Genomic DNA, 27,722 nt, shown 5'->3' with positions numbered 1-27,722 from the left:
TGACCACAGAAGAATGATGATAGTTACTAAGTAGGACATAAGTCTCCTAAGGTATTCCTGATCCAGTATAACCTACCTTAGGCTTTTCCCCCAAAGTATATCAAACATTCAAGGAGAGGAAACTTCAGTCTAAAAAGAGGCAATTTGGTTCTGGTGTCTGGATCTACCCAACAATTGGGACATTTTGCTCTGAAAAAGTTGGGAGAGGCAAGAGGATCAGTCAGTCCATTTTGTTGCTATTTCTGCTCTTGCAAATGTGCTTCTAGAGCAACTTCTGCACCAGCTGGAACTGTCCACGGTGCTGAAATTATCTGCCATTGAGCAGATCACCAACGTTTTTTGCAAGCAGATGAACCATTCTGGAAACAAATAAAGCTGAGAAGTCCATGGTTCAGCTGGGAAAATAAAGAGGAATATGGCAGAGGGAGCATCCATCTCTGACTTCAACAAGTCCAACTTCTTTCTGAACAATTCTGCCTGTGCTGCAGAGTTGTGCACTAATGGCTCGGAGCCACCCACTCCCCCATATTTGGTGGATGCCTGGCTGGTCCCACTCTTGTTTGCCATTCTGATGTTAGTTGGGCTTCTGGGCAACTCTCTGGTAATCTACGTCATCATCAGACACAAGCCAATGAGGACAGTGACCAACTACTACATTGGTAAGACAATCTGGAGGCATTCAGATGGGGAAGGGTTGTAATGGAGGTGATGCTTTTAAACTGGGGCCAAAAACTGAATGAGATAAAGAGATTCAATGTAATATGAAGTTGTATGGTGATTACCAGCTATAAAAGAGTACAGAGAAGTGAGGAACTGAATTGAGAATTTCAGGATAATAAAAACAGCCTGGGTTTTGGCTTTCTACTTTGTGAAAAAAATGTACTGAAAAAAAGCAATAGAAAAAAGCAGATTTTCTTAAAGTAATGATTGGGGTGAGGGTGTTAGCTTTTTCCACTTTAATATTCACTTACGGAAATTGACACATTCTTAAGATATCCACCTCCTGCAGCTTCTTATTAGTTTCTTACTGTATTCTGATCTTCTTTTGAATGCATGCTTGGTTCTAAGCCAGCTTGATAAAGGGAGAGACAAAGGCAAATTTCATCACTGTTTAAAGACCAGCAGCCTCTGCTCTTGCTTCAACAGCCAACCTGGCTACCACCGACATCATTTTCCTGGTTTGTTGCGTTCCCTTCACTGCGATGCTGTATCCGCTTCCAGGCTGGATCTTTGGAGAATTCCTATGTAAATTTGTCAACTACATCCAACAGGTGAGCAATGTCTGAATTTGGAAACTTCTCTGTTCAAGTCTTTTTTGTCTACAGGGATCTCTAGCTAATTTCAAGTGCCGTACCTGAATTACGGTGTCTCTTACTATCTCAGCTCAGAAATGTAAAACTCTAGCTCATTTTGAAATCGGATCTTCAAAACAACATCCATGATGAAGTTTCTTATGAAGGATAACAGTGTTATATTTCTGGCTCTGTGCATAGATGTGGGGAATAGTGAATGAATGTAGCCTGTAAGTATATACAGGTAGTCCTTGACATACGACCACAATTGAGCCCAAAATTTCTGTTGCTAAGCGAGACTGTTGTTAAGTGTATATGGTCCCATTTTACGATCTTTCTTGCCATCGTTGTTAACTGAATCACTGCAGTTGTTAAGTTAGCGACACGGTTGTTAAGTGAATCTGGCTTCCTCATTGACTTTGCTTGTCAGAAGATTGCAAAAGGGGTTCACATGATTCCCCGGGACACTGCAACCGTCATAAATATGAACCGCTTCTCAAGCATCCAAATGTAAATCACGTGATAATGAGGATGCTGCAACAGTCATGTGTGAAACATGGTCGTAAGTCACTTTTTTCAGTGCCGGTGTAACTTTGATTGGTCACTAAATGAATGGTTGTAAGTCAAGGACTACTTGTATTGTATCTGTTGTGAATCAGTGCTGTTTGTGTGTGAGTATGAGTGAATCAAATGTCAGTGAGTACCCATCAGTATACTGTAGCACTGATATACCATTGGTGATCCTTTACTTATTTTATTTATTAAATTAAATAATTTAATAAATTTAAATAAATTAAATTTACATTTATTAAATTATATTAAATCCTTGACTTATGAGCATTCATTTGGCAACCATTCAAAGTTACGGCAGCACTGAAAAAAGTGCTTTATGACCGATCGTTGCACTTATGACCATGACACATCCCCACGGTCACATGATCTTGATTTGGAGCTTGGCAACGGGGCACGTATTTACAATAGTTCCAGCATTCTGGGATCACACGATCACCATATGCGATCTTCCTGACAAGCAAAGTCAATGAGGGAAAGCAGATCCACTCAACAATCATCTGATTTGCTTAACGACCATGGCAAAAAAAGGTCAAAAAAATCAGGTGCAGTCATGTGATGACTTGCTTAACGACCGCATCACTTAGCAAAGGAAGCTCTGGTCCAAATTGTGGATGTCAGTAAAGGACTACCTGTTTGTTAGTGAATGAATGCTGTGCATGCAAAAGACAAGTAAAAGATGAATGGAGGTGTATAAGTAAGGAATGAAATGTATGCAGATAAGAAAAAACAAATGGTAAATAGCTCCAGGGGTGTCAAACTCAATTTCATTGAGGGCCGCATCAGCATTGCGGTTGCCCTCAGGGGGCCGGGTGGGTATGGCCAGGGTGGGCGTGGCCTACTGAGTGGGCGTGGCTAGAGTGCATATGGCCTACTGGGTGGGCATGGCCAGCTCTACATCGTTGGCATCAAGGGTGCCTATGGGGGCCTGGGCAGGAGTGGGACAGATCTGGGGGTCTCTGGCAAAAGGAGGGTCTCTGGGCCGGGCCAAGGTAGTGGGGGCCGTTCCCTCACTGTTTCCAGGATGGCTTCACGGGCCACATGAAACCACTTCGTGGGCTGGATCCGGCCCCCGGGCCTTGTGTTTGACATGTCTCAGCTAGACAGTCAAGCCTCTGTGGGCTTGACACTAACGGGAGGTGGGGGGACAAGACTGGTGGCTGGAGGCACCAGGATGCAGTGGATGGGGCCAGCAACAGAAATGGCAGTGACAGCCCCCTCCCTCCCGTTACCTGGATGTTGGAAGGGGAACCCTGCAGAGCACAGCTACGTGGCCATCGGGTCCGTGGCCATCCCGCCGAACAGCTGATCAGTGCGGAGAAGCAAGAGGGAGCTGGAAGCTTCCATTGCACACCGGCTGTTGGTTAGGTGGGGGGGGGCAGTCAGGAGGCGTATATGTAGAGTGCTGGGAGGTGATTGCTCCCAGCGCTAACTTTGTTTGCTGTTTCTGTGATAACACCTGAATGAACCACCACCTGTGAACTCAACAGCTTGTTTCTTGTTGGAGCCAGGGGTGTGGCAAGGACATCTGACATAGACCTTGACTTATGTCCACAATTGAGCCCAAAATTTCCGTTGCTGAGCAAGACAGTTGTTAAGTGAGGTTTGCCCCAGTTTTTGACCTTTTTTGTCAGTTATTAAATCAATCATCCCAATTGTTTGGTGAATCATGCAGTCATTAAGTGAATCTGGCTTCTCCTATTGCAGGGGTAGGCAACCTCGGCTCTTTTATGACTCATGGACTTTTATGACTCATAGCTGACTCAGAAATTCTGGGAGTTGAAGTCCATGAGTCATAAAAGAGCCGAGGTTGCCTACCCCTGCGCTATTGACTTTGGTTATTGGAAGCCAGCTGGGAATGATGGATCAGATGACCCCAGGACAATGCAACTGTCATAAATACATGCCAATTGCTAAACCTGAATATTGATGACATGATCATGGGGATGCTGCAACTATTAAGTATGAAAATTTGGTCATAAAATAAACACTTATAAGTCAAGGACTATGTCTATTATATGAATGTGCATTTATGAGTGAATTTGTATGCAAATTGGTCAAGTGATTGACAATAAATTACGCACACAAATATCTGTTTAAATTAATGGGGCTGTGTGTATGTGAGCATGGATTTACAATACAATACAATTTGTTTCTATGTGTATGAACAAAATCTTTCTTTGCATTAGTAACGAAGTAGTATGTGCATGAGTACCTCTGCATCTATGTGAGCAGGTGTAAATGGAGTTTGCTTTTTCCGCTGCACTATCTAAAAACATTTTAGATGTTCAAGATACTAGTCCTCACCGGACCCACTCTGCCCACAAAGATTCTATGGAAAGCCTAGGGAGTAATAACCCTGTGTGAAAGAATAAGAATAACCTGTTCCCAAGCAAGCTTTTCTTTCTCCTTCAGGTTTGGTTGCTCTTCTAGCTTCTATTTAGAAAGAGAGCTTATATTTTAACTTTACACTCAGAAAATAGTTGATTCACACTTGTTATAACACGGATCTGATGTGAAACACCTCTCTCTGCCTAGTACCTTGTGGAGGCCGTACAGTGAATGCCTACAAGTAACCTCCAGCTCTTCCCATAATTATACCTGTTTTAGGTTGATGGGAAAGTCAGCAAAGTAAAGTCAGCAAAATAATGGAAAGCATTGCAAAGAAATCCCTTGGTTTGGCTCCATAGGTCTCGGTGCAGGCGACCTGCATCACCCTGACGGCCATGGGGGTGGACCGGTGGTATGTTACTGTCTTTCCACTTCGATCCTTGCGACGGCGCACGCCACGAGTTGCTGCAACCGTCAGCATCAGCATTTGGGTTGGTGAGTAGAGACAGTCTCCAGGCTGAGTTAGAATTGTTCACTAACATGATCCAATTATTGAATGTCTTATATCTGGGCAAAAACATCTGCTAAAAAAGGGGGGGGGAAACCTAGAGAAAAACCTAATAAATACTTTCATGTTTGCCTTGAGTTATACTTATTGCCAATGATAGGTCTGCTACCATTCAGATAATACATAAAATCCTCCCAATCGAAAACTGGTAGAATTATGGTTCTTGTCTCTGTCTTCTTTGTGGGTGTATGTGAAAAAGGGGTGGGGCTTTGACTGAGTAGTTGTGGCCACCATCTTGACTTTCTTGTGTGGCTCCCTGCAGTATACAACCCTAATTCTAAGTTTATATGCAACCCCTTCTAACATGACAATTGAAGACGTCTTGTTAATCCACTCCTCATTTGTTGGATTATCTAAGGTTTTCAGTGTTGAGCAATTATTGTTTTAGCTGCTAAGTTTAAGCAAGCAATAAATACCTTATTTTAAACCTAAGGATCAATGGCATAAATCAACACAATAACCCTAATTCTGGGAAGCATTCGACTTTGCAACCTTTTCTGGAGGATGCTGATTTGGTTAGGTGTCTCTGTATCTTAACAATTTGCAATTCAGTGCCCTATTATAAGTTAGTGTTTCTCAACCTTGGCAAGAGCAGGGGTGGCACAGTGGTTAGAATGCAGTATTGCAGGTTAACTCTACATTCCTACTGCCAGGAGTTCGATCCTGACTGGCTCAAGGTTGACTCAGCCTTCTATCCTTCCGAAGTTGGTAAAATGAGGGCCCAGATTGTTGGGGACAATATGGGGACTCTGTAAACTGCTTAGAGAGGGCTGTAAAGCATTATGAAGCGGTGTATAAGTAAAAATGCTATCGCTATTAAGACCCCATGCTGGCTGGGGTATTCTGTGCATTGAAATCCATGCATCTTAAACTAGCCAAGATTGAGAAGCACTGCAATAGATCCGTTAGGCTGCTCAACAGATAAAGTCTCATTTAAGCCAAACGTGGTCTCCATGTCTTCACAGGCACATTTCTGCAGTTTCCTTGGTGACAGAACCGAAATGGTTTCTTATCAGCTTCCAAGATACTTTTCAACTGCCCAAATCCTAGGTCTGTGGGATACTCTGGACAGTTGAAAAGCATCTTGGAAGCTGTAGGGTCCTGAATGGCAGGGGCATTGTGCCATTACAACACAACCAGTAACAATGACATTATAACAGAATTGGAAGGACCATGGAGGTTGTCTGTTCTTTTTGTAGGTGTGTTATGATGTCACAAGGGACGCGGTGGCTCAGTGGGTTAGGACGCTGAGCTTGTTGATCAGAAGGTCGGCTGTTTGGCGGGTCGAATCCTGAGTGCCGCGTAGCAGAGTGAGCGCTTGTTACTCGTCCCAGCTTCTGCCAACCTAGCAGTTTGAAAGCATGTAAAAATGCAAGTAGAAAAATAGGGACCACTACGGTGGGAAGGTAACAGCGTTCCGTGCACCTTTGGCGTCTAGTCATGCCGGCCACATGACCACGGAGACGTCCTCAGACAAGCGCTGGCTCTTCGGCTTTGAAACGGAGATGAGCACTGGCCCCTAGAGTTGGAAACAACTAGCACGCATGTGCGGGGGAACCTTTACCTTTAACCTTTATGATGTCACACACATACCCAGGGCCATCTTTAGTTAGGGCCTAGTAAGCATTGCCTAGGCCCTAGGGTGCCAAACCTTGGGGGGGCATCAATGCTACTCAGCTTTCCATCCTTCTGAGGTTGGTCAAATGAGGACCCAGATTGTTGGGGGCAATATGCTGATACTATAAAGAGTGCTATAAAGCACTATGGAGTGGTATATAATTCTATGTGCTATTGCTATTCAAAATATAAATGAAATGCAAATTTTTGTATCAGCAGGAGGTGGCGCCATCAATCACTGTAGCCTTGGGTGTCATACAGCAAACCCTTACCAATCTTAATACAATTGTAGTAGATAACCCATGGATGACTATAGGGGTTGGGCCTGAGTTGGACTCAACAAAAGATGCCTTGGAGCACACAGGAGTGCCAACTTGGCATCTGTCTGTAATGTCTTATGTCAGCTTTCCCCCCCCCCAGGAATTTATGAGCAATAGCAACTTAAAAATTGAATTCCAAGCTGTTGCACAGCTCTAAGAGATATCTGATACCATCACCATAAAGAAATGTCAGCAGCATTCCTGAAACTGTGATTCCAGATGCATTCACTGCCCAAAATTCCTTTTGTGGAGTCTTTAGTGCTCTCTGAGCTGCGTTGTTTGCTTGCAGATGTGTTATTACCAGACTAGGTGACATCTGCAGTGCAAACAACCAAGCTCAGAAGTCATCAAGGACTCCAAAATGTAACTTGAGCTACAGATCGTCTACTAGAATTCCTTTTGTTAGATAGATGGTTATATAAATTTCTGAATGAATGAAATGGGTTAATTTTTCTTGGTACAGGCAATCCTCAACTTACAACTGTAATGGAGCCTGCCCATTATAGTCACTAAGTCGTGATGGCCATAACTGACCTGATTTTTCACCCTTTTTTATTTTTTATTTTAATTCCATTTATACCCTGCCCTTCTCCGAAGACTCAGGGCGGCTTACAAGCTTAGCAGTAGCCTTCATTCTATGTATATGCCTGCTTATTAGGGCTTTCACACACACCCCAAGCGGCATTATTACAAAGTCAGCTTAATTGCCCCCAACAATCTGGGTCCTCATTTTACCTACCTCGGAAGGATGGAAGGCTGAGTCAACCTTGAGCCTGGTGGGACTCGAACCTGCACTAATTGCAGGCAGCTGGTGTTACTTAAGGAGGCATTAGCCCACTGCTCCACCAAGGCTCTTTTTACAATGGTTGTTAAGCAAATAACATGGTCATTAAGTGAACTGATTGTTCATTATGGGTCAGTTTTGCCTAAACCCATGCTGTTTTTGGCAACAACAGCAACAAAAAAGGTAAAACATAGTCATTTGATCACAGGACGCTGCAAATAGCCATAACTGAGCATCTGAAGTATTTTGATGTGACCGTGCAGGGGCAGCCATCAGAACGTCAGTACCGAGCTTTAAGTATTCCTGGGAAGGTCTATCGTAAGGGCGTGGTGGTGGGTGTCGGCCTTGCCGGCTATTTAGCAGCGTTGATTGTGCTGTGGAATCAACGCTGACTTCGTCTGTCTTCGAGTGACTGTTTATGAAGCAAATAAACGTGGCTCAGGAGAACCAGCTCTCGTTCCGGACTCATTCTTTCTGGTGATTCGACGGACGGGGGCTGAGAGTCACTAAGCGAGCAGCTGTAAGTTCACAACTACCTATACTGCGCCTTTATTTTGCACACCCATTGCCAGAGGCCTTGGAAGGAGGTGTACAGGTAGTCCTCGACTTATGACCACAACTGAGCCCCAAACTCCTGGTGCTAAGCGAGACAGTTGTTCAATGAATTTTGCCCCATTTTACAAGTTTTTCTTGCCGCACTTGTGAAGTAAAATCACTGCAATTGTTAAATTAGTAACACGGTTGTTAACTGAAACTGGCTTCCCCATTGACTTTACTTGTCAGAAGGTTGCAAAAAAAAGGGGATCACATGAACCTGGGACGTTGCAACCATTAAGAAGAGACTGGACAGCCATTTGTCTGAAATGGCATAGGGCAGGGATAGGCAACCTCGGCTCTTTTATGACTCATGGACTTCAACTCCCAGAATTCCTGAGTCAGCAGGAATAATAATAATAATGATAATATTAATATGAACATGAACCAACTGACAAGCACTTGATTTTTGGTCACGTGACCACAGGGATGCTACAACGGTTATAAGTGCAAAAAAATGGTCACAAGTCACTTTTTTTCAATGCCGTTGCAATTCTGAATGGTCCCTAGATGAATGGTCGCTAAGTCGAGGTCTGCCTCTAGCAACAAATGGGGACAAATAAAGGCCTCCACGACAGGAGGTGTGGTAGAGTTGCCAGCCTTAATTTCCTGGGCCTTTTTCTTCACAGGTTCCTTCCTTGTCTCCATCCCGGTGCTGATTTACAACCAGCTGATAGAAGGCTATTGGTTTGGTCCGCAGACATTCTGCAGTGAGTCCTTCCCCTCCGTCTACCACGAAAGAGCCTTTATCCTGTACAACTTTTTAGCGGTTTACCTCCTCCCTTTATTGACCATCCTCGTCTGCTATAGCGCTATGCTTTACCAGATGGGACACCCCACTGTGGCGCCAGCTGATAACCACGTCCAGGTATTATGAGCTGTATGTTGTATCCGGGGTAAACTGGATGTGAGCAACTCCTGGGCAGAGATGGAGGGGAAAGTGGCTCATAATAAGGTTAGCGAGATACAAACGCAACAGCAGTGCGGTACAGGTAGTCCTCAACTTACAACGGATCACTTAGTGACTGTTCAAAGTTCCCACGGACCTCCAAAAGGTATTTACAACCAGTTCCAAAGTTCCAGTAGCTGCCTCCCTTCCCCCACGGTTACATCACAGCATGATGGGGGCTTGGCAATCGGCCTACATTTACAGACATTTGGCATTTATTTCCTTGTTTTGGCAAAAACAGCCCATAGCAAACAGTGGATTCACTTTATGGCCCTCACAATTTATGACCCTAATGGGCAGGCTCCATTAAGGTCATAAGTCAAGGGCTACCTGCACATTCCAAAATTTTAACTCCAGAGAGACCAAACCAAGGTGAGTCCTCTCCATTTCAGGAGATAAAAGTAGAGAACTAAAATCAGGTCCAAATAACTGTCAAACCTTTAGGCACAACTGTAACGAGTTTCACAAACAACAGACACAGTTGCTTTCAAGCAAAAAAAGTTTGTACTGTACTACAAATTTGTAGCTCTTTGCTGTAATTTAGCTGGTACTCATTAAGTTTGAGCTGGATGTCTATGGAAGTTCTGTCATCCATCCAAAGATGCTTTTTCAAGAGGCCACTGGACTTTCTGTTTTTCCTTGAAGATGTTTCCCTTCTCATCCAAGAAGCTTCTTCAGTTCTGACTGAATGATGGGGGAATAGAAGGATTTATATTTCTTGCAGTCATCTGGTCATTAGCACTCTGCTAGCACTCTCAGCACTCTGAGCTGGCTGCAAGGCCATTTACACGCTTACCCCTATCCTTGAGTCAACTCTTACAAAACTTTTCTGACTTTCTGAAATACACGACTCAATAGCACACCTGTTGACAAGGATTGGGTGGCTGACCTAGTGAGTCCAAATCATAGACCTTTTCACTCTTTGGCAGCTGCCCCAAACTGAAAGTGATTCTTTTTTCCAAGCAAAATTCTCATTAAATTCTCTTTAGAAAGATTTACAGAGATGAAAAGGACAGGGTTACTAGATTCCCAGTAGCCAAACTATTTTCCATTCAGAACAGTACGGTCTCATGTATATTATGGTGAAGATTTTCTGATTTTTCCCCCCCCTATGAATTGTTGAAGAGGCATGTCTCTTCGCTGGTAACAGCAAAACACACAGCTGGCTGTTTACCGGTACATAAATAAGTCTCCTAAATTCTTATCAGTTGGGACTTTTACAGTCCTGAGCAGAGCAGGCTGGTTCTGATCCATATTTCACGTTAGAACACCACTGACTTGGTAAAAGAAAACCTGGCAGAATCACAATCTTCTTCCAACATTGGAAGAAGCATGGCTAAAAGTAGCAACTTATGGCTGTAAGAGTTGGTCCATAAGGAAGGTTGAGCACCTAAGAACTGATGCTTTCGAACTGTGGTGCTGGAGAAGACTCTCCCAGAATCCCTTGGATTGCAAGGAGATCAAATCAGTCCATCCTGAAGGAAAGCAACCCTGACTGTTCTTTGAAAGGAAAGAAACCGAAGCTGAAACTCAAATACTTCAGCCACCAAACGAGAAGAGAGGAAAAGAGCCGGATTGAAGGCAAAAGGAGAAGGAGACAGCAAAGGTTGAGATGGTTAGATAATGTCATTGATATGGTGGACCTGTCAGATCAGCCATCACACCATTTCAGCTCTACTTCCGCTTTGATGGCAGCCTGCTATAAACTGTGAGGAGGAGGAAGGAAGGATAGTGGGAGGGGAGGGGACAGGAACCAGAAGTGCTAACCTGAGACAACACTTGAATGATTCCAAGGACACAGGCATGGGAAAGCATGCGAACACCCACCAAAGAGGTGCCAGCGGCAGAACTGTTACCCAAAAAAACCTCACTTGAACTTCATTGTACAACAGCAAGATAATCAAGGGAGAAGGGAAAGTTATTTGTTTCAGCCGGGAAGTTTCAGATCTGTAACCACTTGGCTTTGGTAAAAGTACACCTGTAGCTACGAATGGAGTTGAGGGTCTTTCTTTCGTAAACGCCCAAGCTGAGACAGGTTTGGGCAGACTTTGGGAGACGGTGGAGGACAGGGGGTGCCCCTGCATGCTATGTCCGTGGGGTTGCAGGGAGTTGGACACGATTTAGCGACTGAACAAGAAGAAGAGGAGACTTAAACTGGGCATTTCAGTGTAATATTATTTTAATGACACCATACTATATCTCTCCACCTTCCTTTTTCCTTGGGGTCACCTCTTCTTCCTCCTTTCTGTGCCCCAATATAGGTACAGCAGCTGGCAGAATTCTCTGAAGCTTTGCGAGCCAAGATCTCTCGTATGGTGGCCATCATCATTGCTCTCTTCACCATCTGCTGGGGTCCGGTGCAGCTTCTGATCCTCTTCCAAGCCTTTGACTCCAGCTTTCAGCACAATTATTATACCTATAAGGTGAAGATTTGGGCTCACTGCATGTCCTATGCCAATTCTTCCCTCAACCCCATTGTCTATGCCTTCATGGGCACTAATTTTCGGAAGGCCTTCAAGAAAGTTTTCCCACTGGCCTTCAAGAAGAGGGTGGGTGATCGCAACATCACCGGCCAAGCCCACCTCAATACCGAGATGCAGTTTGTCTCATCAGGAATGTAGGTCTAAAATAAGTGTCTCTCCTATACAGGTAGTCCTTGACTTACAACCATTTGTTGAGTGAACATTCGAAGTTACAACGGCACTGGGAAAAAGTGACTTATGACCATTTTTCACACTTATAACCATTGCAGCATCCTCAAGATCATGTGATTAAAATTCAGATGCTTTGCAACTGGCTCATATTTATGACGGTTGCAGTGTCCCGGGGTCATGTGATCCCCTTTTGAGAACTTCTGACAAGCTAAGAATGAGGAAGCCAGGTTCACTTAACAACCATTTCACTAACTCAACAACTGCAGTGATTCACTTAAGGTGGTATCTTGCTCAATAGTAGTAACCGTGAGAGGGATCTCGGAGTCCTAGTGGACAATCACTTAGATATGAGCCAGCAGTGTGCTGCAGCTGCCAAAAAAGCCAACACAGTGTTAGGCTGCATTAACAGAGTGATAGAATCACGTGAAGTGTTAATACCACTTTACAATGCCTTGGTAAGGCTACTTGGAATACTGCATCCAGTTTTGGTCACCACGATGTAAAAAAGATGTTGAAACTCTAGAAAGAGTGCAGAGAAGAGCAACAAAGTTGATTAGAGGTCTGAAGGCTAAAACATATGAGGAGCGGTTGCTGGAATTGGGTATGTCTAGTTTAATGAAAAGAAGGATCAGGGGGGACATGATAGCAGTGTTCCAATATCTCAGGGGCTACCACAAAGAAGAAGGAGCCAAGCTATTCTCCAAAGCACCTGAAAGCAGGACAAGAAGCAACGGATGGAAACTAGTCAAGGAGAGAAGCAACCTAGAACTAAGGAGAAACTTTCTGGCAGTTAGAACAATTAATCAGTGGAACAACCTGCCTCCAGAAGTGGTGAATGCTCCAACACTGGAAGTGTTTAAGAAGAGACTGGACAGGGGGTTGGACTAGATGACCTCCAAGGTCCATTCCAACTTCATTATTATTATTATTATTAACACTGGGGCAAGAAAAGTCATAAAATGGGGCAAAACTCACTTCGCAACTGTCTTGCTTAGCAATAGAAATTTTGGGCTCAACTGTGGTCATAAATCAAGGACTACCTATAAATTGTTTTGCCTTCTAGTTGATCCTACAGCGTTTTCCTATGTGTAAGGTGCGTTGGAGAGCTTGTGATTGCTCAAATGTCATTGGAATCCACTTGCCAATGGCCCGTGACCAATAGTGAAAGATGCTATAAGATGTAGTCTAGCAACAGTCAAGTCCCACATAAGTAACAAACCTCAAGAAACGAGAACAGCCACATATTTCAAAATGGCAGCTTTCAGGTTAGTCAGGAATAAAAACATGTCTTGAAAACCGTAAGAATAAAGGGAGACTTAAATCAATCAAGGCAGAATCTCTCTGAAATGTTTCTTTTTCACAATCCCCATCATGGTGCTAGGTAACCTCTTCTCATCCTAGCTAATGGCCAGTACGGATTCCCTATCCCTTAAGGACACTTGGATCCAACTGCTATTCAGTCTATGGCTTCTGGGTAAATCATGGGCCAATCATACAAGCCATACAAACTCAGGATCCGAAAAGATCTTGACAAACTCGAATAATGGGCTCTATCCAACAAAATGAGTTTCAATGTAGAAAAAAGCAAAGTCTTACACTTAGGCAGGAAAACCCAAAGGAACAAATACAGATTGGGCGAGACCTGGCTTGGAGGCAGTAACTATGAGAGGGACCTTGGAGTCCTGGTGGACTATGAGCCAGCAGTGTGCAGCAGCAACCAAAAAAGCTAATATAATCCTGGGTTGTATAAACAGAGGCATAGAATCAAGATGACGCGAAGTACTAGTGCCACTTTATAAAGCCCTAGTTAAAACCACACCTCGAATACTGCAGCCAATTTTGGTCACCATATCACAAAAAAGATGTTGAGACCTTGGAAAAAGTTCAGAGAAGAGCAACTAAGATGATCAAAATCTGAAGACCAAAACGTACGAAAAATGGCTGCAGGACTTGGGTTTGGCTAGTAGTCTAAAGAAAATAAGAAATAGGGGAGACATGATAGCAGTATTCCAGTATATGAGGGGCTGCCACAAAGAAGAGGGGCATCAAACTATTCTCCAAAACACCAGAGGGAAGGATGAGAAACAATGGTTGGAAGCTGATCAAAAAGAGAAGCAACCTGGAATTAAGGAGAAACTTCCTGACAGTGAGGACAATGAACCAGTGGAATAGCTTGCCTTCAGACATCATGGGTGCTCCATCGCTGGAAGTTTTTAAAAAGAGACTGGACAATCACCTGTCTGAGATGGTACAGGTCCTCCTGCTTGAGCAGGGGGCTGGACTAGAAGACCTCCAAGGTCCCTTCCAGCTCTTTTCTATTCTATTCTGAATATCACTTTTCCCCACTGCCAGCCCTTCCTGGTTGATCAGATCAAGAAAGCTCACAAAAATACTAAAGCTCTAATACTTATTGATATTGGCTAGAACAGGGGTCGGCAACCCACAGCCCCAGAGCCGCATGTGGCTTTTTCATTCCTCTGTTGCGGCTTCCTGTCGCTCAAAATATGTGTCACAACCGCCAATGTGCGACACCCGCCGGCACGATATTTATTGTGCTTTTTGACCCCCAATAGGCTGAGGTTCAGGAGCAAAAATCACATTAACCAGGTAAAATAAATATTTTAATTGGCTATTATTTTGCAAATATATATTTTGCATTATTCAGTGAAATAGTCCTTTTTTAATTCAAGTTGACAGCTGACTGCACACTCCGGTACACACGATAAAAGGATGACTGGCACACAGAAGCAGACGGCATTTTTGGTTTACTGCAGGTGGATAATTTAAGATCGGCTTATTTCATAAATACGAGGAGGACTTTTTATTTGAAAGTAACCTTCACCCCAGTGTCTTTTTCGGAGTTCAAAATGTTTTTGTTGCATGAAGAAATAAAAATTTGTTTTCTCTGTAGCAGTTCATTGATTTCATAAATGCAACACACTATAGTTTTTTTACACATAGCATAAAGGTAAAAAAATGATATATGCAGTGTTATCTTCATTTTAGATGTCAAAAGAGTTTTGTGGCTCTTGGTGTTCTCTTTTCTGTGGGAAACGGGTCTAAATGGCTCTGGTTTGAGGTTGCCGACCCCTGGACTAGAACAACAGATCCTTGAAACCTTGATAGTGTTTCTCTTTCCCTCACTCTTATACCTATGAGAGCTCTGACTAACTTTAAGGGACAAAAGAAAAGTACAAAGTCAGAACCCCCCTCATGCGTGAAAATAAGTACGGAAGTTTCTGCTGGAATTTTAAAAAAAATATTACAGCATCTTGCACAAATTCTAGCGATGTCATAACAACCTTTCCCACTAGATGGCAATATTTCCTAATCAAATTGAACTCCCAGTTCAACAACACAAATCTACTAGAGAAATTGTGTATTTTCAGCTGAAAAGAAAGGAATAATTGATTGTTTCCTAGTCGAAAGTAACTCCTCCTTTTTAAGATACAGGTAGTCCTAATTTATACCCACAACTGAGCCCAAAATTGGCATTGCTAAGGAAGGCAGTTGTTAAGTGAGTTGCACTCCCATTTTACAACCTTTTTCTCACAATTGTTATGCAAATCATGCAGTCGTTAAGCGAATCTGGCTTCCCTCACTGGGAAGCCAGCTGGGAAAGTTACAGATGGTGATCACAGGTCCCCATGGGGATGCTGCAGGTGTCATAAATAAATCCCAGTTGCCAAGAGCCTGAATTTTGATCACATGACCATGGGGATACAAACTACAATGGTTGTGAAAAATGGTCATAAGTTACTTTTTTAGTGCCGTTATAATTTTGAGCAGCCATTAAGTGAACGGTTGTAAGTTGAGGACTACCTGTACAACAAATGTCAAAAAAGTCATGATATTGGGAGTAATGGATCAGGATGAATAGAATAGAATAGAATAGAATAGAATAGAATAGAATAGAATAGAATAGAATAGAATAGAATAGAATAGAATAGAATAGAATAGAATAGAATAGAATAGAATAGAATATGCTGGCATGTGTAGACCACTCAGAGAGTGCTGTAAAACACTGTGAAGCAGTAGATAAGTCTAAGTGTTATTCCTATTGCTAATGGAAGTAGTTGAAGATTCCTGGCAATGTTGAGCGCACAACGTTCTTGAACTCTGGATGGGGCATTCATGCGCTACCTTGGAAGAGATGCTTATACTTTCTAGAAACAATCCAATTAGCCTTTTTTTTTTTACAGTTACTCAGTGATTGAGGATGCCTTCTGGACTCTGTTCCAATGCACCCTTATTTCACAGGACCAAACCCCATGGAACATCATCAGAATTAAAACGAATGAGGCTTCTTTCTCATGGTTGTAGCTGCCCTCTTAACTCTTTGACATCCCCCAAGATGTCTCTGATGAGATATACTTGAGTATAATGCCCGGGGTTTTTTCTTTTCTTCTGAAGAGAAAGGCAGCATACAAAAATCTAATAATGTAACTTAAATTAATGTCATCTGAAAAGATGAAAATGTCTCCTTTCAGTGACTGGAGGAGAGTTCAATATCAACTATGTTAGTATTTCTAAGCCAGCAAGGACAATGTTTTTCTGCAAATCAACGGAGTAAATTTTATTTTCAAATATTGACACAATCAGATTGGAAAGCTCCGAGAAGTCTTAATTAAATTCATCAACTGAAATCTGAGCAAATATGAAAGAATCCATATTTTGGTTCAAGAGCATTATAGCTGAGGATTTTGTAAACTCTTTCCTCAGGGTAGGATTTAAAGCAAAAGTCTGTGTTTTTTTAAAAATTGAATTTACTGTTTTCCAAAATAAGTCCTTGCAATACAAGTAGTCCTCAATTTATGACCAGTCACTTAGTGATCATTCAAAGTTACGACGGAACCTCCCCAAAGGACTTATGACCCAGCTTCAAAGTTCTGATATTGCCCCCTCCCCCCAAGTCACATTGACTACATTTTGTATGCTTGCCAACCGGCCCACATTTACACCTGTTTGCAGGATCCTGTGGTCACAATGTATGTTTGTGCTGGAAACCAATGTTTACTTTTAGTTTCCAGCAAAAAACAACCCATATCAAAAAATGGCTTCGCTTAACGACCATGGCATTCATTTAACGACTGCCACCAAAAAGGTCATAAAAATGGGTCCAGTCACACGGTGACCCTCTCTAGGACTATCACGAGTTATGAACTTACCAATAAAGGAAAATATTAGTGGCTCCAGATTAAAATGAGGGGTCCTTGGTGCTCTCTGAGCCTGGTTTGTTTTTTTGCAGACGTTTCATTACCCAAACTAGGTAACATTATCAGTGCTAGTCAGACTAGCACTATTATCTAGACCAGCATTGGTGATGTTACCTGGTTTGTGAAATGAAATACCTGCGAGACAACAACCAAGTTCAGGGCTGGTCTACATAATATCATCAGTGCTAGTCTGACTAGCCCTGATGATGTTACCTAGTTTGGGTAATGAAACGTCTGCAAGAAAACAGACAGACTCAGAGAGCACCAAGGACCTCTCACTTATTACCATAATTGCCAAGCTCAACTACAGTTGTAACTCGAGGATGACCTATATAAGTGGCTAAGGTGCTGGACCAAGAGCAAAGAGACCCAGATTCTAGAGTCCAGAAGCCAGCTTGGGTGAGCTTGGGTGAGCTTGAGACTCTAGAAAGGGTACAGAGAAGAGCAACAAAGATGATTAGGGGGCTGGAGGCTAAAACATATAGGGAACGGTTGCTGGAATTGGGTATGTGTAGTTTAACGAAGAGAAGTACGAGGGGGGACGTGATAGCAGTGTTCCAATATCTCAGGGGCTGACCCAAAGAAGAGGGAGTCAAGCTATTCTCCAAAGCACCTGAAAGCAGGATTAGAAGCAACGGATGGAAACTAGTCAAGGAGAGAAGCAACCTAGAACTAAGGAGAAACTTCCTGACAGTTAGAACAATTAATCAGTGGAACAACCTGCCTCCAGAAGTGGTGAATGCTCCAACACTGGAAGTGTTTTTAAAAGGAGACTGGACAGCCATTTGCCTGAAATGGTATAGGGTTTCCTGCCTGAGCAGGGGGTTGGACTAGATGACCTCCAGGGTCCCTTCCAACATCATCATCATCATTATTTGTTTCTGGTGGAGAAACAAAACCATTCAGGGCAAATACTAGTAAGATAACTGCATTTTCTTCAACTGTTGGTCTTGCTAACTCATAATTATAGGAATTATAGTCCAACACACCAAGCCTGAAGAAGTGCGGGTCTGGGAGAAGCTGCTCTATAGCTTGCTTCAATATTCTTCCCCTACTAATTTTATGAATAGAGATTTGTCATTTTCCCTATTGGTACAGCATATTCCAGTAGTGGTGAACCTGTGACACGGGTGCCAGAGCGGCACTCAGAGCCCTCTCTGTGGGCACCCCCGCCATGCCCCGGAGGTGGCAACTGTCCCTCTTCAACCAGCCACCTGCTAATTCACCGAGGTTCCACATGGCTGGTTTCCCTCCCCCCCATCCCGTCCCTCCTGGCCTCGCATGCTCTCCTTTTCCCGGGCACGACCCACTGCATCGCCTCCTCAACTGTTGGCCAACCATCCATCTCAGAGGCGGCTTCTTTGAACTGCTGGCGACAGGCTGCGGAGCCCCAGAGTGTGCCTGTCGAGGGGCCAGCAGGCTGTGCCTATTGACGGACACCGTCGGCCCCCATGCGCTCGCTGGCCTCTGTGTGCAGGAGCCGATGGTGTCAGGCAGCAGCTGCCCCACCCCTTGCCTTGCCCCATGGCAATGGCACCCCCACCCTGCCTCACCTCACCCCGCAGGACAAGCCTCCTGCCTACCACCCCACCTGCCAAAGACCCCCTGGATCTTCTCCATCCCTGTCCACCCCCCAAAGGGGTCCCTCCCCACGAGCAACATTAAGGTGACCACACCCACCTTGGCCACACCCACCCAATCTTCCATGACCACCACAGCCACACCCACCCAGTGGGCCACGCCCACCTGGCACCCAGCGATAAATAAGTGGGTTTTGGGTTGCAGTTTGGGCACTCGGTCTCTAAAAGGTTCGCCAGCACTGGCATATTCAATTAAAATGCGTATATTTAAAAGGAGTGATGGGGTTAGGGTTAAGCTATGCTTTCCAAATGGGGGCATCAGTTCCAACTTGGAGTGAAACCTTTTTCGTTCCTATACACAAACCTAGCAAAAATAACCCAGGATTGCTGTGAGGATAAAACACGGTGGGTAGGGCGTGAGACTGTTGTAAGGGCGGGGGGGGGGGAAGGCAAGAGAAAAAATAATAAAATGTACCATATTGGCAAATCTGCCTTGAAGATCAAGAAATCCAGCCAGTGCTGGTATTACACAATTTTCTGTTTGAAGTCTGAATAGCAGCTTGGTCTCTTCAGACCTGTTTTTGGAAGACAAAATGATGGGGTGGGGGAAATCACTCACCCTGGGACTCCTGGAGGTTGATAAGCTACTGACGTTGCAATTTATGGCTCTGTAATTGTGCTGTTTTTTTAAGCACTGCTCCGATTTTAATTCTGCTCTCTTTCGCAATTCTTTCCTTCAACTGGTAGGTACCTTGTAAATAAAGAGCAACATAAATGTGATAAGATGGATCACCTAGCTGTTGTGTAAGGGTGGAAAATCCCAGCTTTCCTCTCTGAAGTGCTCTTCCTCCGAAGGGGGAGAACTTTGGGGTCACCTTCAGGGGGGGCAAATGTGGGTGACCGTCTCCAAACAGCCTCTCCCCACCTTAGCCCGACCCATTCTGCTTCCCTTTGAACTCTTGAAGGAGGGAACTTAATCCCAAGTCCAAATCACACCAGGGTGAAGGCCGCTACCAAATTATTGGCAACTCTGGAAGACTGAGAGTTCTTACCTTGTCAAGTCTTCCCCAATTTCTTCCTATTGTGAAATGGCATTTTTCCTCTTCCCCATCCTCTCTTTTCTCTTTTCTTTTTTTCCCCAGTATTTTGTCATAGAATGCTCCTTTTTTAGAGAGTGCCTCATTTAGTGGCCATTCGCAGTTAGAATCACGATGGAAAAAATAAATTTACACCTAGTCCTTGCATTTATGATCTTTTAGTACTGTAAAGCAAAGGAATACCGAAGTAAGATCAAAATGACACTTGCAGTTTCATTTAGTGACCACTTTGTTTAATGACCATGTTTTCGTTCCCAACTGTGGTCCCTAAATGAAGATTGCCTCCAGTTTCTTGGATAGTTTGGTCAACTTCATTACTCTACAATATGAAAAGTGCTATTACATTTTTTTTGGTTACACAATTTTCCCAACATTATTATGCTCCCTAATTACTCACACTTTCCAAATCATAAAAGTCCACTTCCGAATACATATACACAAACACATACACATCATTTCTTGGTCAAAGTAAGTAAGGGCAAGCCTATATAGATCTGGATAATTTTATTGAAATATTTTTTATGTTTTTAAAAAAGAAGCCAATGCCATTTTATTTCCCATTAAATAAAATCGATTCATGGAAGTTTACCCTTCTCGCGGTAGAAACATTTTGCAAGAAAAAGACAGACATCGGTATCACTGGTTAAAGATGTCCAAATGTCAAGTCTCCTGCTTGAGCAGGGGGTTGGACTAGAAGACCTCCAAGGTCCCTATCAGTTCTACTCTGATTGAAAAATTGGTTGATTGACTGGAAGAATATACACAGCTAGTCCTTGGCTCAGGACTGTTAATTGAGCCTGGCAATTTATAACTGTAAGGGACGCGGTGGCTCAGTGGGTTAGGACGCTGAGCTTGTCGATCAGAAGGTCGGCAGTCTGGCGGGTCGAATCCCGAGTGCCGCGTAACAGAGTGAGCGCCTGTTACTCGTCCCAGCTTCTGCCAACCTAGCAATTCGAAAGCACGTAAAAATGCAAGTAGAAAAATAGGGACCACTATGGTGGGAAGGTAACAGCGTTCCGTGCACCTTTGGCGTCTAGTCATGCCAGCCACATGACCACGGAGACGTCCTCGGACAAGGGCTGGCTCTTCGGCTTTGAAACGGAGATGAGCACCGGCCCCTAGAGTCGGAAACGACTAGCACGCATGTGCGGGGGAACCTTTACCTTTACCTTAATTTATAACTGTAAAGCATGAGTGCTGCAAAGCAGGTCATCAAGTGACTGCCCTAATTTTTACAACCTTTTTTATGGCAATCCTAAAGCAAAGGCAACGGTCATAAAACAAACACCAGAGTTGTTAAGTGAACAGATGGTTACTAAGCTAACCCATTGTTTGCTATGGGCTGGTTTTTGCTGGAAACCGGAAATAAATACGGGCTCCTAGTAAAAGCATTGTGAATTGTGGCCGGATGACTGGGGCACTGCAGAGGGCCCTAAATGTGATCTGACTGTCAACTGTCCAAAATGCAATTATATGATTGTGTGTGTCTTCAAAACTGAATCCCAAGGGGCTTTTGGGGGGAGGGGGGTCCATCACTCTGAACAGTTGATAAGCAACCAGTTGCAAGTTGAGGACCTCTGTGTGTGTGTGTGTGTGTGTGTGTGTGTGTGTGTGTGTGTGTGTGTCCTTTGGAGATGCTGTTAGCAGTTCATGAGCTCCGGACGGCACCTGACCTTCGCTCTTTCCGACGCGGTCTGAAGACCCATTTATTTGAACAAGCTGGCCTGGCCCGATGGGGGAAGTTAGGGTTTTTAATTGGGTTTTATATTGTTACTGTTTTATCTGGGCAATTATTTAATTCGTTTTTAATTTTTGTATCCTCTATTTATATGTGCCCTGTTCACCGCCCTGAGTCCCTCGGGAGAAGGGCGGTATACAAATTTAATAAATACAAATACAAATACAAATACAAAAATAAATTAATACATCTGACCAGCTTTAACCCATGTCTGTCTTTTTCTTGCAACATTTTTGAAGAAATTGAGAAAAATCACCCAACAAGCTTTCAAAATGAAATCCCGCTATGGATTTGTTCTCTTTATTTCCTTTAGGCATATACAGTGATGCAATGCAAAAAAAGAAGAAGAAAAAAGCTCCAAACCTGGCTCTCTTCCAGTTTCCTCTAGCTGGGGGAAAAAAATGTAACTGACCCTTGATTGAAACATGAAATCATGCGCATACGTAGCAAAGAAAAATAAACAGAGGACCAGGGTTCACCCTATGAACCGATCAGGAAACTATTTAAACCAGAAAAGAAAGAAAGAAAGTATTTCGTCACACTCTGCAGGATTAATTTGAGGCATTAATATCACCATAAAAGGTGCCGATGGCCACTAAACTGGAGATTTGAAAGCTCATTGGGTTATTATTGTGAAAGGCAGCTCTATCAAAAGTTTCTTGGTTTGAAAAGGTTGGGAAGACCATATTTCCAAATCCTAGCTGTAGAGGAATAACAGATAGTCTGTCGGAATGACTCCTGTTTGTGAGCAACTGTTATTTATTTACATCCCACCTTCATTATTTTTTATAAATAACTCAGGGAAGCAGACAAACAGTAAATTACAGCACCAATAGTTAAACACATAAGAAATTGCTCTAGCTGAAAAATGAATGGAGCAATAAACAGCTGTGAAAAAAAACCTAATGTGAAGGATGTGTTTATTATTATCCATTACAACAACGTTTTCACATATGCAGTTATTTATATATCTATATTGGTTTCCAGAATGCCCGTTTCTGAATTACCATAGGTGCTTTACATAATTAAATCCAGAACAGTAAAAGAGAAACAGATGATATGCATCCAGAAAGATCAAATAGAGCAGCACAAAATCATACCAAAAACATCATGTTGAGACTCTAGAAAGAGTACAGAGAACAGCAACAAAGATGATTAGGGGGCTGGAGGCTAAAACTTACAAGGAACGGTTGGTGGAATTGGGTATGTCTAGTTGACGGGTCGGCAACCCGCGGCTTTGCAGCCGCATGCGGCTCTTTGAGCTGTCTCCTGCGGCTCCCAGTCGCCCGGTGCGTGCGCACCTCTTCGAACGGGCAGTGGTGCGCGCACACCTCTCCAAAAGGACAGTGGCACCACCCATTTGGAGAGGTGCACGCACACCTCTCCGAATGGGCGGAGGTGCGCGCACACCTCTCCGAACGGGGAGAGGTGCGCGTGCAACTCCGCCCGAATGGGCAGTGGCGCCACTCATTGGGAAAGCTGCTGCGGCCCATTTGCAGAGCTGCCACCTTCAGAGGAAGGTGGCAGCCTGCAAATGGGCTGCAGCAGCTTTCCCAAGGGACGGCGCCACTGCCCGTTCCGAGAGGTGCGCATACACCTCTCCGAACGGGCAGAGGTGCGCGCACACCTCTCCAAGCTGGGAAAATTAAGTCCTGGGAGTTCTTTTTATAGCCACAAAGCAGCAGGAAAGTTCAGAGTAGGCGCGGTTGGGCCTCTCAGCGCTACCCTTCACATAGTCGCACACAGAGGTCCCCTTTTTCTGCTTGGGAGAATGCGAGGCTTCGGTGACCGAACAATTAATCAGTGGAACAACCTACCTCCAGAAGCAGTGAATGCTCCAACACTGGAAGTTTTTAAGAAGTGACTGGAAAGCCATTTGTCTGAAATGGTAGGGTTTCTTGCCTGAGCAGGGGGTTGGACTAGATGACCTCCAAGGTCCCTTCCAACATCATCATCATCATCATCATCATCATCATCATCATCATCATCATCATTATAGAACTAAGGAGAAATTTCCTGACAGTTAGAACAATTAATCAGTGGAAAACCTGCCTCCAGAAGCTGTGAATGCTCCAACACTGGAAGTTTTTAAGAAGAGCTCAGATGACCTCAAAGCTCCTTTCCAACTTTATTATTATTATTACTCACCTAGGAAAATAGTCAGGTTTTCAATTCCTTAATGGAACATTGTTATTGAACATAATATATTGACTTTTTCTATAGGAATATCACTTTTTATAGATGTTTGAAATGTTTACATTTGTCCTTAAGATGACATACATAACAAAAAAAAATCACCATTTTTATTTATTTTGGGGGGGGGGAAATTGATCAATATATCTGATTAGAGACTAAACTAGCATCCACATTAGCATTCTTTTGGCATTAGGCAAAGATACTTTCCCCAAGCCTTTAAATCACATTTTAATGGTATTTTAATAATATATTAATATTTGCAGGTCTTTGCAGGTCTATAAAGCAAAGGAAAGCTGAAGTAAGCACAGCCATGATTTCACACAACCACCACTTTGCTTAACAACCAAGTTGTTGGTCCCAATTGTAGTTGCTAAATGAAGACTACCTATATTTTGAGTCTTTACGTGATTTTATTGGACATGTCTTAACTGAAATTGTGTTTTTAGTAAACCTGGCTGGCTTAAAACCTAAATAAAATTGGGCCATGTCCCTTTGTTAGCAGATGCTGAACACTTCAACTGCCATCCCTAAAGATAGGAATCAACCACAGGCATCACAATCAGAACAATGTGACAAGAAGACAAACTTTTCCAGTCCTCAAGGGTAGGGGTCTTCAAACTTGGCCCTTTTATGTCTTGTGGACTTCAACTCCCAGAATTCCTCTGGCAGGCCCGCTGGCTGAGGAATTCTGGGAGTTGAAGTCCACAAGTCATAAAAGGGCCAACTCCTGGTCAAGGGCTTGGCTGACTCTTTCCAACCATTCGGACACCAACTAGGATGAAAATAGCCCTCTCAAAGCTGGCTGAACCAGGAACGGTGAGTCATAAAGAGAAGCAAGAAATCGTCCATGGATCCATTCTTTCTGTTCCTTTTGCCTGACTAGATGGGCCAAGTTCTATTTTCTCCAGCCAGATTTTGTAGAGATTAGGTACAGGGTAGCAGCCATGCGAGTTCTTTAAAGCATCTACTTGTTCCCGTTTCTTTATACACTTTTACATATTTAAATGGTATTTAAAACTGTTTTTTAAATCTCTTATTTAATGTCTAACTACTTTGCCACCCTCATCGCGTCCGCAGATAATCGCCCGGCCACCCTGTTTAGGGTGACTCGCTCCCTCCTGAATCAGGAGGTGAGGGGGGAGCCCTTGCAGGGGCGGGCCGAGGAGTTTAGCCAGCATCTGTCGGACAAAATCGCTCGGATCCTGACCGGTTTGGACTCCGACTGGGCAGAGTCTGACGGTGAGAACATGGGTGGTCTTGTCGATGTCATCTGGGAGGAGTTTGATCTTGTGACTCCGGAAGAAGTGGACAGGATTATGGGGAGGCTGAGCTCCACCACGTGTTTATTGGACCCGTGCCCCTCCTGGCTGGTATATTCGGCTTGGGAGGGGACACGAGGCTGGCTCCAGGCAGTGATAACTGCTTCTTTGAGTGAGGGTAGTTTTCCCGCCGCCTTGAAGGAGGCGGTGGTGAGACCCCTCCTCAAGAAGCCTGCCCTGGACCCAGCTGTGTTAAACAACTATCGTCCGGTCTCCAACCTTTGCTTTCTTGCGAAGGTTGTTGAGAGTGTGGTGGCGCAGCAGCTCCCTTTGTTCCTGGAGGAAGCTGATTATCTAGACCCGTACCAATCGGGCTTCAGGCCCGGGTACAGCACGGAGACGGCATTGGTCGCGCTGGTGAATGATCTCTGGCGGGCTCGGGACAGGGGCTGCTCCTCTGTCCTAGTCCTATTAGACCTCTCAGAGGCTTTTGATACCATCGACCATGGTATTTTACTGCGGCATCTTCGGGGGTTGGGAGTGGGAGGCACCGTCTTACGGTGGTTCTCCTCCTACCTCCTGGGACGTTCGCAGTCGGTGTTGGCAGGAGGGCAGAGGTCGGCCTCGAGGCCTCTCATTTGTGGAGTCCCTCAGGGGTTGGTCCTCTTGCCTCTCTTGTTCAACATCTACATGAAGCCGCTGGGTGAGATCATTCGTGGTTTTGGGGTTGGGTACCATCAATATGCGGATGATACCCAGCTTTTTATTTCTACCTCAAACCACCCCAGTGATGCCCTCGATGTGATGTCCCGTTGCCTGGAGTTCGGGTTCGGGTCTGGATGGGGAGGAACAGGCTTCGGCTCAACCCTGACAAGACTGAGTGGCTGTGTGTGCCGGCATCTCGGGAAATTCAGTTTGTTCCATCGTTGACTATGGGGGGTGAGATATTACCCCCCCGTAGATAGGGCTCGCAACTTGGGTGTCCTCCTAGACTCACAGCTCTCTTTGGAAGATCATATAGGAGCTGTGACTAGGGGGGCCTTCGCCCAGGTTCGCCTGGTGCGCCAGTTGCGGCCCTATCTGGACCGGGATGCCTTGCGCACAGTCACTCATGCACTCGTGACCTCCCGTTTGGACTACTGCAACGCTCTCTACATGGGGCTGCCCTTGAGGACTACTCGGAGGCTCCAGCTGGTGCAGAATGCGGCCGCGCGAGTGGTGGTGGGGGTTTCCCGATACTCCCATGTAACACCTCTACTCCGCGAGCTGCATTGGCTTCCGGTTGTCCTCTGGGTAAGATTCAAGGTGCTGGTTATGACCTATAAAGCCCTAAATGGCATGGGTCTGGGTTACTTACGGGAGCACCTGCGGCCGGCATCAACTTCCCTTCGTCCAGTGCGCTCCCAGAGAGGGCCTCCTTAGGGTGCCGTTGGTCAAAGAGTGTCAACTGGCGGCCCCCAGGGGGAGGGCGTTCTCTGTGGGCGTGCCAGACCTTTGGAACCGTTTACCGGTGGAGCTCCGGATGGCTCATGACCTTCGCTCCTTCCGACGTGACCTAAAAACATATTTATTTGAACAAGCCGGCCTGGTCTGATAGGTTTAGGGATATTTTTAACGCTATTGTATTAACTTATTGAATTGGGCTGCAGTATTTAATATTTTTTAACTTTTATATATTGTATTTTATTGTATTGCCCTGTACACTGCCCTGAGTCCTTCGGGAGAAGGGCGGTATAAAAATTAAATAATAATAACAATAATAATAATAATAATAATAATAATAATAATAATAATAATAATTATACGGGTATATGCTTTTAAATACCCCACGTTCTCTGCAGAATCTCCTTTGCACGTTCAATAATCTTGCCCAGCGTGTTTGATCCCCTTATCACCTTCAGTCAGCCATGTTGGCTGAGGACGATGGTCCTGCGATCCAGCACTTTTTCGGAGGGCATCCGAGGAAAACTTGCGTGGTCATGACAAGGATCGGGGTGGGGTGGGGGGGAAATGAAAGCCCTCAAAACGCGCGGCTATCACCCACGAGGCGGATGCTGCTTTAGAGAAGGAGCTCTTCCTTCCAGGCACATGGGCTTTCGGCCTCTTGACTGCTTCCGTCTTCCCCCCCCCCCATCGCCAACCACCAACGTGTCTGTTGTAATTACGTTAATGGGATCGGCAGGGCTCTGGCGGAGGGAAAGGGGGAGGGGGGGAGGAGGAGGAGGAGGAGGCTCTACTAACTCAAGAGAGCCAACTCGAGCGACAGCCAAGAAAAGAAGCGGAACTGACTTTAGCCAGACTTTCGCCCTAGGGAGCGTCTCCCAAGAGCCAAACCCGAGCCCTTCAATTAACGGGCCTTTCCGACTCCACCCCGCTTTCTGTCGCGGAACTATTAAAGGCGCTAGAGCTGTGCGAGGAAGAAGGAAAAAAAAAAAAAAGAAGGATCGGGCGGGAGTTTGTAACGTTCTCCTCTGAACTTCACAGCCGAGATAGCCCTTTCTAGGAACTGGCTTGCTAACTACTATTTGCCCAGTGGTGGTTTGTTTTTTTTTCCTTCCTCCCCCCCCCTCCAAGGCTCGAGAAGGAACACTACCAGCTGTTAATACAACCCTAACCCCCACGAATCGGGGTCGAAGAATTTGAAAGAGGCGGAAGTGACCGTCGGCGGCCATCCGAGAGGACAGGGTCTGGGGGGGGGGAAGCGGGTGGGAAAAGAGAAAGTCCACGAGTTTTTCTAATCCTCGGTTGCGAAGGGGAGGAAGAGAAAATCGAAGTCTACCTAGCTTAAGCTTTGAAAAACCTTGGTCTAAGTCAGGGGTAGGCAACCTCGGCTCTTTTATGACTCATGGACTTCAACTCCCAGAATTCCTGAGCCAGCCAAGCTGGCTCAGGAATTCTGGGAGTTGAAGTCCATGAGTCATAAAAGAGCCGAGGTTGCCTACCCCTGGTCTAAGTGA

General features: G+C 44.6%; 1 protein-coding gene and 1 long non-coding RNA gene across 2 annotated transcripts; one reads left to right on the top strand and one right to left on the bottom strand.

Annotated features, from left to right (window-relative positions):
- Positions 1-14: 14 nt before the first annotated feature.
- Positions 15-14,589, top strand: KISS1R (KISS1 receptor). The gene is made up of 5 exons (XM_081322699.1): positions 15-659; positions 1,147-1,271; positions 4,553-4,688; positions 8,706-8,944; positions 11,287-14,589. The coding sequence occupies exons 1-5, from the start codon at positions 416-418 to the stop codon at positions 11,644-11,646; spliced, it is 1,104 nt and encodes a 367-aa protein (XP_081178825.1). The 5' UTR covers positions 15-415; the 3' UTR covers positions 11,647-14,589.
- On the bottom strand, positions 11,341-26,280 carry LOC308665069. Its single transcript, XR_014025815.1, has 5 exons — positions 26,123-26,280; positions 23,128-23,311; positions 19,528-19,736; positions 19,095-19,226; positions 11,341-11,441 (listed from the first exon to the last, which is right to left on the bottom strand). It is a non-coding gene; the product is annotated as an uncharacterized lncRNA (long non-coding RNA).
- Positions 26,281-27,722: the final 1,442 nt, after the last annotated feature.

The sequence above is a fragment of the Vipera berus genome (assembly GCF_964194415.1).
Source record: "Vipera berus genome assembly, chromosome: 1".
Taxonomy (NCBI): Eukaryota; Metazoa; Chordata; class Lepidosauria; order Squamata; family Viperidae; genus Vipera; species Vipera berus.
The sequence above is the reverse complement of the archived record's forward strand: the minus strand, read 5'-3'. Positions and strand labels throughout refer to the sequence as shown.